Raw genomic sequence first — 10,484 nt, 5'->3', positions numbered from 1 at the left:
TTGGCTGTGGCCCAGGCAAAAGACACAACCGTAATTATAGCGTCAAAGTTCACAAGCCAAAAAAGAACTTTTGGTGCATTCAGTTGCAGGCTGCTGTGCGCAATCAGTTATTTTTTGTTTGTAAATTGTTCTCCAAGTCTGGGTTAGTGCCTTTGAGGCAAGTCGGGCGTCGGGTTACGGTAAATTTGATGGCCCCCGGTCTCAGCATTATCATGTAGTTCACCTCCGTCTTGGCCTAGATCTTCACGTCAAACAAGTCGAAAAACATCCAGAAATCTCGTGATAAGTTAAGTTTGAGTCGCGTCGTAAGTCGAAAGTCATTCGTAAGTCCAAAATTGATGGGGGGAAAGTAAATATTTGTATTCAAACGTCAATATATACGATGGAGATATTTGTCACAGTCTTTTTTTTTTTGTTTGTTTTTTTGTCATGGTTTTTTTTTTGTCTTAATTCATTTAGAAGTGCAAGTCAAGTCAAAGTCAATAAAACATGTGAAGCAGACAAGCGGTGGGTGTCGTTCCGAAAGAGTCGCATCGTCGAGATGTTACAACTCGCTAGTCATCCGGTCAGAGTTATACGATCGGTCGCGTTTATTTTTCAGTCAAAAGGGTCGCAAAGTCGTCAGTCTAGATAGTCACAGTCACGTCTTGGTAAGTCAGTCAAAGGTCTTTTGGTCCAAGTAAAAGATCGTCTGAAAATTAGGAACCTGTCACCCAGTTTCGTTCAGAGTATGTCCAGTCAAGATTATAAGTCAGTCAGTCAGTCAGTCACGTTATTAGTCGGGAATGTTTGGGTGGGTTTCGGTGTCGTCAAAGTCAGTCTTTTTTTAATAGTCACGAATATTTGTTTGCGTCGTCGTTTTGAATGAAGAAAAACGGCCAGCGTAGAGTATTCCGTCAGGTACCAGTGAAAAGAGTGAAACGTCACGGCGAGCGTCAAGTCAATTGTCAGATAGTCAAACATCCCCGTGATCCGGACACATTGTGTTGTTGTAGGGGGAATGAACTGTCGGTCAGTGTTCCATTTTAGATTCGGTTCTCAGTCAAAATGTCATGAATTAAAAGCGTCGCTTCGTCACGCCCAAAACGTCAAAAGTCTTTCGGTCGAGTTCTCATGGTCAAATAACAAAGTTATCCTCGTTTCACCCGAATGAAATTCAGAAATGAAAACAAAAATAAAACCAAGTCTCGCTTGAGAAAGAGAAGGAAGTGCCAACCCAGTCATGCTGCAAGCCCACTCTCCTCTGGAAAACGGAGAAGGGAAATTTTTAAACAAGCAACGATGATGTCTTCCCTTCAATCGTAAAGTCAATTGGGATAAACGCAAAGCCAGTCGGTTAGTCAAATGGCAGTAAATACAGTGGGGGGTATGTGGGTAAAACTGGAAAACCAAGAAAAAGTTTAAAATTCGTCAAACAGTCAAAACAGTCGAGTCGAGTCTAGTCATACGTCGAGAGTAATAAATAAATGTCTCTTAGTCAGTTTGTTTTTTTGGGAAAAATGTCATTGATCCGTCAACGATCGCGCACGAAAAGTACTGGAACGTGTCAATCAACGTGCCATGAGAAAACCTCGGCGCTCTGTCAACGGAGAAGAAAATAGGAAATCAAATCTTGTTGAATAGGACTGGATCGGCGAACCTGCACCGTCCGTAAATAAATACTGGCGATTTTGATAAAAAGGATGGATATGAATAATCGTGGGAGGAATAGATGGTCTGATGACTTGTGGGGGGGTTATCAATCACCCGTCGCTCCCAAAAAAAAATTTAATAAAATGGTTTCATTAATGACTATGGAAGGAAAAGAAATAATTTGCAAACTGCCGCGTAGGAGCAAGTTTGCTGGACAAGGATACCAAAGGAACGATTCGCAGAGTCGTCGCTTAAATATCCAAACCGAATTCGTTCTTGATCCAAGGGTAAACTTGGGGGCATTCGGTGCAAGTGTGGAGATAGCGATCGCCTCTTAGCGCACGCGATTGCAATTTGCAGGCACGGCCAATGTTGCAGGCTTTGTCTTCAGGCGGGACCTAACACGAGTTCCGACAAAATATTGTTTGAATTAGAAAAGCTGGAATTAAGAACAGGAGAGCAAAAAGCTACGAACCGTTGGCTTGCATTTCCAGGGATCGAATTGACTCAGCGCGTTGATTGGCGTCGGCCTCTGCATCCACTGGATGGCCTCCCAATTATTAACGACCCAGACATCCGGCATGCGGATCATTTCCTCGAGGAATCGCTGCATCGAGAAGAGATCGAATTTTAAAAACACGGGACGCATTGAGCTCAACTACCGCTAGGTGGCGTTACCTGGAAGGCGCGCAAGTTAATTCGCTTTTTGAACCAAATCGTGTGGAAGTAGAGACCGAAAGGAGCGCGGTTCGTGTTGTAATGGCGCTTGAAATTGTGCATCAGCATTTCGTAGACTTCATCTTCCGACCCGTGAGACGGACAAGAATCCACCATAGCGCACGAGTACTCCTAGTCATCATTTAAAAATGAAACAAAACAAAAACAAACAAATTTGTGTCAACGCCAGAAGGGAGCTGTGCCAATATGTTGAAATGCACAAACCTCGACTTCCAATTGGTTGAGGACCATTTCCCAAATACCCGGAAAACTGCGGCTGGGGCAGCGCTGTCCGGTGCCGACACAGCCGTGCGGCATCTTGTAGTCGAGCGTGTAGGGCCACAGGGGCGGATCGCTGAGAGGAGCCGCCATACTGGCGTCGTACACGAAGCCAAATTCTTTCATCATGAGAAACTGGCGGTTCCAGCCGACTCGCAAAAATGGAACGCGGATTCCGCGGATATCCTCCATGTGAACTCCAGCGAATCGGTTGATGATGTTGGCCTGGCCGACCATCTCATCAAACCAGTCCTCAATAGTGGCGTTGGTCGACCACCAATTCTCTGGTTGTCGGTGACTATGATTAGCAAATGAACAAATAATTAAGATTAAAATTCAGTCGTCTTTTTTCCCCTCCCTTATTAATTATGATTGATGCCTGAAACTCACGTAATCGAGTGGGCTGCAATTTCGTGTCCGGCGTTCCACAATTTCTGAACATGCTGGTAGTTGTTGTATTCGTGACTGATGTAGAACGTGGCGTGGATGGGACAGCCGTTAGGATTTTTACTGTTGAAGAACGAAACCATCAAAATCTGTTCTCCGTTACAACGAGGTGACTGAACTTACCGCTCGGGGATGAAAAGTTTGTTGAGATATAAATCCCAGTTCTCGCCGTTAACCGCGTCGTCGAACGTGATGGTGACCATTTGCGGGACCTAGTTCACACAAATAAATCAAAACGTCAAGAACTGGAGATTCCCAAGAAATTGAGTCTCTACCGCTACGTACTTGATTGGCTTCGAGATTGCCTGGAATGAGTGTTCCGTCGACACTGCAGAAGCAGTTGGGCAAAGTGCAGTTGGCGTAGTCGCAGCGCCCGGCCGCATTCGGATCATTGTCCGCGTCTGAATGGATGATAAAAATAAACCAAAAGAAAAGACATTAGAGAGAAATGTTCCATGACTAATCACCCATCACAACCGTCCGACTAACCGCACCATCCTTCGTCGCTACCATCCACGCAGTCGGCATGTCCGTCGCAAAATAGGTCGCTGTTCAGACAAGTCCCGTCAGCGCAGGCCAGCTCATTGACCGGGCAGATGGGTTCCGGAGTGTTGAGAAGTGGTTTAGGCAAGGCGGCTTCTGCAAGTTCACAAAAGAAATTTAAGGAGAAGAAGTTTCAATTCCTGACCAACGACTTCATTTCCTACCAACGCCAAAAAATTTCAAAACAAGAAACGATTGGAAAGCGGACAAACCTGTGTTGACGTCGCAATTGTCGACTTTCGCCTTAAAATCGCAAATTTGCCGGACGATATCGAACAGCAAACCCGTCGAGCACTTGAATTCAAATACTTCGTTTTCTATTCATTAAAAAATGAAAAGATTCGTGAGTTGTACAGTTGTAAAAAAGAAAAGAAAAAGAAAAATCGGTGAAAACTAAATTGTGGATTTTGATAATTACCTATGCAAAGGTAGTACTTTGCGCATTCACCCGTCGACCACATTTTCGCCTTTTCCCGATCTGGATTTCGGTAGAATTTGCCATTGTTCATACACCGGATGCCGTTGCGTACCTGGCGCTTATTGCGCAACAGTGGATGGTTCTCGTCCGGCACAGGTGAGGACCCTTCAATTCATTTTGTCACGTCAATTAAAATCAAATTCCACAAGTTGCAACCCAAACAAATCCAAATGAAATTTTAAAAAAACCCAAAATAATGAATGAAATGTAGCCACTACTTACAGGTGAGCTGAAGAAGAATTGCAACTAGAACCACAACGGACCACGCAGTGGACACCATTTTGCAACTTCACGCAACTCGTGCCGCCGATCTGATGGAGGATGACGTTCAACAGTCACAGCACATTCGAATCGGGAGTAGCGCCCGTTGCAATGTGTGCTCCGTTCAGAGCTGAGTGGAAGACTGACTGTCTTGGCGCATTGGCTGCGTCTCCTATATGGATGAGCTTTGATGTGGGTTACCTACTGGCCTAGATGAAGGTTAGCAAACTTACTACCCCGTGAGCGGGAGAAGGAGGAGTAAAAAAAAAGGAGGGAGGAACAAAGAGGGAGGCGGGAGGAAAAAGAGGAGGAGGCGGCGGTGGCTTTGGTGGTAGACAGCGGTGACTAGAACACCACCGCATCGATGGCCTCACGCACATGAGGCTTCCATCGGTCATGGCCCGGCGATTCTCCGCGCGCTGGTTCCTCCTCATCTCGAACCAACCCACACACGCAGCGCACAAGACGCGCCGGGCCACGGAAGAGCAACTTTATAAGCTAAGAATAACACCCGAGAAATGACGTTAACGATTAACTTATAACCGAACGGGGCCTGGCTATATACTGTAGTAAATGTGACCGAATAATCCCGTGTAATCAGGACCTGAAACGTGAAAAAATTGGAATGAATAACCGGCGTGACGACAGAATGCCCTCGGTGGGAAACAAGGTGATGATATCATTCGGCCACAAATCGATTTGGGCTCCGCTTTTAACAGTGCTAACTTTTTTGGTCAGTAAAAAGATAAACATAAACATTTACCCTAGGCAGGGCTGGCCGGCCGCCCCGACCCTCTGCGTTCCATTTCTTCCTTCCTTCACCTTTCCTCTACACAGCGGTCGTTTGTTTATCTAGTTATACCTTAAATAGATTTAAAAAAAAAAAGTCACATCAAAACTGAAAAGGAAAACTGACGAAGAAACCCGAGACTTGCGCAAAGTAAACAGGTAAACAGGTAAACACGAGAGATTGCATTTGGACGACACATATCTTTCGGTTTTTTCCAGTTCCAGTGACCTACTTTAATTGAGGGATCGTTGATAGATAAATAGAGAGAAGATTCGACTGGGCGCAAGTAATTCGAGTTCTCTAATGTCATAAAAAAAAAAGGAGAAAAGAGGAAAACTTATCAGAACCATCATGCAACAAATAACTTGAAGACATGAAAACCAAATTAGAAATATAAAAAATGAAATGAATAAAAAAACGCGAGAAAGGGCCATTGTCCTCTTCCTCCAGGGGTGAAGGTAAAAAGCCGTTCTGTCGGTAAACACCGGTACCGGCTCCCTAGTTGAAGTGAGAAGATTATAACAAGAAAAACACGAAGAGAGAGAAAGAGACGGACGGAGGAAGAAACAAAAAAAAAGAGTAATAACTCGATGTTAAGAAAACCTGTTTTTTTCCCTCTCTTTCTTTTCCTTTGAAAACCCCAAAACAAAACAAATGAAAAAGAAAAAAAGAAGGTAAACGAGGAAGGAAATAATGAAACAACAAACCGGGCCCTCCTGGTTCCTCAGCGGTCGGGCGAGGAGTTTTTGGGCGGCTGGGGCAGCTTCGTGACGCTCCACATCTTCTCCCAGCATCGCAGGAGAGAAGGCCAATGAACCCCAAAGTAACAAAGTGGAGGGACGCCTTCTTCGGGAGAGGGGGGATAAAAAAAAAAAGGAGAAAATTTCGGAGCAAAGTCGAAGGGCCGAATGACACATAAATGAGGTTTTGTAGTACGTACGTACGAAACGTGTAGAGAGAAAAAAAATTGTTCGGACAATTCGTGTAGTAATCACCCACGAGGAAAGAAAAGTTACAAATAAACAACAATCTAATAATAATTGGCCGCAGAGCAAGAGAGGATGATAAAAAAAACAGATGCTCGTCTCCTTCTTACTCGATCTAGTCCTACCTTGTTACAAAACTGGACTTGATATCGCGCTAATGGCCACGGTACATTGGACGCTGTGCAAGACGTTAGCCACCGCAAAGTGGAAAGCCAAAAATTGACATTGTGGACAGAGAAAGCTCCGTCTCGTTTGCAAAGAAAAATGACGTGACACTTTCCCAGAAGCTTCCATTCTCCTTCCACTATGCAACCAACTCAAATTGTGTCTCAATTTTCACATCGCTTGATTGGCGGCTTACAAGGCGGATTAGTCAACATTGTCAATCAACAACAAAAAACATTTATTTTTGTTTGTTTGAATGTTTGCGTTTTGCTTTAAGTTTTTTTTTTCTTTTAATTTCTTTAACCGGATGCATTCTGAATTATAACGTACCACTTCACATGAAGGCATGTCAAAACGATATGGGGGACTGGGGGTCGTTCGGTCGAGCTTCTTTTTCTTCTTCTTCTGCGCATTGCAATCAAAATTCGTCCTCCATTCTTGTCTTCGAACTAGGTGACTTTGACGATGGGTAAGTGCGGATGAACTGTAAAGTCAAACTGCGGCCCGGACGCTCCTTCACGGCGATGCCCACCAGCCAGCAGTCGCATGACGACGCAATTAGTTTTACAGACACGAATCAACGATGTCACCTGAAGTAGAAACGCGCGTGAAAACAAAAAGAAAAGACAAAGAAAAAATTGTAATGGCGTTATCCCATTTTTGAGTTGGCGGTAAGGAAAACCGTAAAAGAAACTGTTCGTGTACGTTTTCATCATTGGATTGGCCGGTTAAAGCCGTCAGAATCGTTGCCGCATGATGGAAATGCCTGCAAGCCGTCGCGTAGAGGTTGGACGCATGCGATGCTTTATCATTCTCGTCGGTGGCGTTGAACTCCAGCTGTTAATCGATCACACGGAGGACGACAGAAAATCCGTTAGAAACAGTTTGAGATGATTATCTTTTGTCTTTCGTCAAGGGCATATAGTCTTTCTTTCATATGCTGGTTTCCTACTTTAGTCATTTCCTTGAACTGCACATATGGGACGAGTGGCGGCGTTGACACTTGGCCCAGTGCAGCAAAACGGTGCTCATAACGGACGCGCTCATCGTCAAACTCGGTCCGCGGGCGACGAATCTTCCCCTCCAAATCCATGGCCACCATCGCCTGAAAAAGAGCGCAGTAATATTCACATTTCGAGAAAGGAATTTTACCATATTTCCAAACCACCCACAAGAAACAGTGGGATACCTTCACCTTTTTCTCTCAGCCAAAGAAACAAACAAAAATAAAGTCCAAAGATTATAACCACCACAGCAGACTGGGTCACGCATAGGGTACACGTAACTGTATACTGTACCCATGTTACGTGTGTTGTTTGTTTGTCTCTGATTTTTTCTTTTTTATTTGATGGAGAAAAAAGGAGCATCCGCAGCTTTAGGGATAAGTGCAAGAGTTATGTCATTCCTTATAAGGCATGCGGGTAGATTTACAATGCTGGGCAAAAAGGAAGAAACGGGGACGATGGACCGTGAGTTGGCCATCTTTACCTTATAATAGCCCCCACACATAGACTGGACGGCTTGGCAATAGGCAATTTCCTTGGCGTAGGGTCGAGCGGTAGCGCTACGTTCCTTCTTCTTCTTGTTCTTGCCGTTGCCACTCTGACCTCCTTTCTTGTTGGTAGCGTTAGCCGCCTTGCCTTTGCTCTTCAGATATTCGGCCATCGACTGATGCTCCGTCAAAAAAGAATCGGCTCGGTTGTAAGCCGATATCAGCCATCCGTAGAGAAATTCGTAGAGATACCTAGCACACGAATACGAAAAAACCAAAATAAACGATTCGACCGGAACATCGGAAACATTCATCCCATATTTATGACTAGACAGGGGGCACTCAACCGCGGTGTGTGTGTGGAAACCGTTAGTTTGGCCTCTCTTTCTTTATAATCCTCCTCCTACTTTGTACAAAAGTTGTGTAAATGAAGAAAGGAAAACCCCCCAAAGCGAAACTATCAGCATGAGCCACACACATAAATTAACAACTCATCCATAAACGGGAAAAATCAATCTCAAGCTCTCACGGAGCCGCTAATGAAGTTTCCCTTTGGCCGATTACTACTATGATCGATACGTACCAAAAGATGTAATGATACTCGTAGACGCTGTACAGAGAGAGCTCGAATCCAGAGAACAAATACTGAATCATTGTCCGTAGCGTGTGCAAAAGGACCCAAGTACCGAGGCAGGCCAAGTGAGAACGCCCGCTGTCCGTCTGCAGGGAGATTGTATGCAGATATGCATCCACTTTGTCAGCCTTGCAAGAGGGGGAACACAATTAATTATTGGGTAAAGCCCATTTAAGTTGAAAAGTGCAATATTACTTCTTCCTGGAGAGCAGCTAGATCTTGCAAAATATGTCCGAATTTATCCCGTTGGCGAGCTAAATTATGGCCAGCAATTTGAACCAAGGAGCCCATCGGTCGAACACATTGTTGGAACAGCTGGTCGATACACTCTTGAACCTGATTGTGCTGCTGAGTACCAGCAACCAAACCCAAGCCGCCAGTCAATGCAGGTGGTGCGATGAATATCCGGGCTGCTTCTTGAAGAACTTCTGTCAGGGGTTGCTGACCAAATACTCGGTTGCATAGCGGGATATAGAGAAGCTGTAACAATGACCGGGACAACACGCAAGGTGGTGGCCGCTGTCGGCCGATGTTATAGAAAAAATCCTAAACAAAGAATAACTGTGTTGGAAACTCCCTTTTGAAAAGAATGTCTAAAAGATAATTTACCAAAGCAGAATGGAAATTCGTGTGATCTTTGATTTTACACATTGCTTTCAAGCGGTCCATTAACTGGATTAAATTGTTGATGGCATCAGTTCGAGAACGCAGTTGGGTATATCGTGGAAATGTGGGTGGTAAGAGCCGTTGGTTAACTTGAGGCTCAAATCCCATAATTTCAATTTCGTCGGCTCCTGTTCAAAAGAAGTAACAAATTGGATTCCAAGGGAAAACGACGAAGTAAGTTTATATAATATAATTACCGTATCCTGAGCCTAGAGAGATCGTCTGTAAACATGAGTTTAAGGCTTCGCGACAAACATGGGTAGATTTTAGGATGTCTTCAATTAATGAGTTGGCATTAACAGTTGCATTAGGTGATTCTCGACGATTAAATTTCAATAACAGTTGATAGAAATGCCGAAAGAAACGTAATCGGGTATGGACTGCGCTAATCTCCTACATAATAGAAATGGTAAATTTGCAATAATAATCTGAAACTGATAATAAATGGCTGAGTACCTTCATTTCCTGGGATTCCTCAATTGATGAACTTGAGGGTGAAAAATTTTTAATTTCTTTCATCAAATCTTCTTCACTTTCTTTGATTAAGGCTAAAGCTTTTGCTTCTGGAACATCAGATGCTAGTTTGAATCCATAAACCAAAGGCTGAAAGTCTTCCTCTTCAAACACTGATGCTCTAAATAGAAAAATCCTTTGTTACTACAAAATTTTCATTCACTAAGATGACACTCACTGGTTGATGTAGTCTTTGATGAGATCAACTACTTTGAGAAAAATGGTTATGAAGGCCTTCAAATTTCGGTCTTCAATCTTTTGAGGATGTTGTGCATAGAGATTAATAAACACTGTTTGAGCTAATGAGTGACCTTCAAGCCATGTGACTAGGCAGGCTATACTGTTATCAACAATGCCTATTTACAAAATTATGGTAACAAAAGATAATTTAAAAAAAAAATTATTATTGTCTGTGTACCTATAAACTGTTCGGGATTGACTTTTTTCAGTTCCAGTTTCTCGGCTTTCACAGCTTGATCAAAGCTGAGAATTTTTTTGGTGCCATTGGTAGTCTGATGCATTCCAGCATCCATTTTGGGGTCCATCATCTCAATTGCAGACATGGCTTCAAACAAACCAAACAAGTCATCATGGGCTAATTCTCCCAATTCCAAGTCTAGAGAGAGCATGTGAGGGTTTACGACTGATCAACATGGGCAAAGTTGTGGTACACAATTTACCTTTGACTGAAGCTTTGAAATCACTGGTTATATCTGTCCAAGAATATACAACTTCAGGAGGACGGGCCATTTTAAATTCTAAAATCCCGAAGGAATTAAAAGAACAAAAAATACCAACAAAATAACTTCCTCAAAAAGGTCCTGTCGATTCCGCGGACCAGCTGATCGTTGGTAGCCACCTAGCGACCGTGACAAACATAA

General features: G+C 43.6%; 2 protein-coding genes across 2 annotated transcripts; both read right to left on the bottom strand.

Moving 5' to 3' along the window:
• Positions 1–117: 117 nt before the first annotated feature.
• LOC124193554 (chitin deacetylase 1-like) lies at positions 118–4,814 on the bottom strand. Its single transcript, XM_046587443.1, has 11 exons — positions 4,319–4,814; positions 4,037–4,201; positions 3,831–3,935; positions 3,565–3,714; positions 3,361–3,476; positions 3,199–3,287; positions 3,019–3,138; positions 2,575–2,926; positions 2,311–2,481; positions 2,108–2,239; positions 118–2,030 (listed from the first exon to the last, which is right to left on the bottom strand). Exons 1-11 carry the CDS (start codon positions 4,374–4,376, stop codon positions 1,884–1,886), a joined length of 1,605 nt encoding a protein of 534 aa, XP_046443399.1. The 5' UTR covers positions 4,377–4,814; the 3' UTR covers positions 118–1,883.
• A 1,300-nt stretch (positions 4,815–6,114) lies between these two features.
• LOC124193552 (N-alpha-acetyltransferase 35, NatC auxiliary subunit-like) lies at positions 6,115–10,471 on the bottom strand. The gene is made up of 12 exons (XM_046587441.1): positions 10,284–10,471; positions 10,022–10,219; positions 9,782–9,959; positions 9,547–9,724; positions 9,288–9,483; positions 9,034–9,218; positions 8,620–8,970; positions 8,374–8,552; positions 7,787–8,042; positions 7,251–7,403; positions 7,004–7,135; positions 6,115–6,888 (listed from the first exon to the last, which is right to left on the bottom strand). Exons 1-12 carry the CDS (start codon positions 10,351–10,353, stop codon positions 6,748–6,750), a joined length of 2,217 nt encoding a protein of 738 aa, XP_046443397.1. The 5' UTR covers positions 10,354–10,471; the 3' UTR covers positions 6,115–6,747.
• Between the last annotated feature and the right edge of the window lie 13 nt (positions 10,472–10,484).

Source organism: Daphnia pulex, chromosome 5 (genome assembly GCF_021134715.1).
Source record: "Daphnia pulex isolate KAP4 chromosome 5, ASM2113471v1".
Taxonomy (NCBI): domain Eukaryota; kingdom Metazoa; phylum Arthropoda; class Branchiopoda; order Diplostraca; family Daphniidae; genus Daphnia; species Daphnia pulex.
This window is presented reverse-complemented; position numbering and strand designations above follow the sequence as displayed.

Bases quoted from the DNA above. Each gene is read 5' to 3' on its own strand.
- LOC124193552 (XM_046587441.1), bottom strand. From the start codon at position 10,353: ATGGCCCGTCCTCCTGAAGTTGTATATTCTTGGACAGATATAACCAGT. The intron at 8,553-8,619 runs GTAATATTGCAC...CCCTCTTGCAAG, and splicing joins TAGCTGCTCTCCAGGAAGAA to GCTGACAAAGTGGATGCATA. The intron at 8,043-8,373 runs GTACGTATCGAT...TTCGTGTGCTAG, and splicing joins GAGTATCATTACATCTTTTG to GTATCTCTACGAATTTCTCT.
- LOC124193554 (XM_046587443.1), bottom strand. From the start codon at position 4,376: ATGGTGTCCACTGCGTGGTCCGTTGTGGTTCTAGTTGCAATTCTTCTT. The intron at 4,202-4,318 runs GTAAGTAGTGGC...AATGAATTGAAG, and splicing joins AATTCTTCTTCAGCTCACCT to GGTCCTCACCTGTGCCGGAC. The intron at 3,139-3,198 runs GTAAGTTCAGTC...GTTCTTCAACAG, and splicing joins AAACTTTTCATCCCCGAGCG to TAAAAATCCTAACGGCTGTC.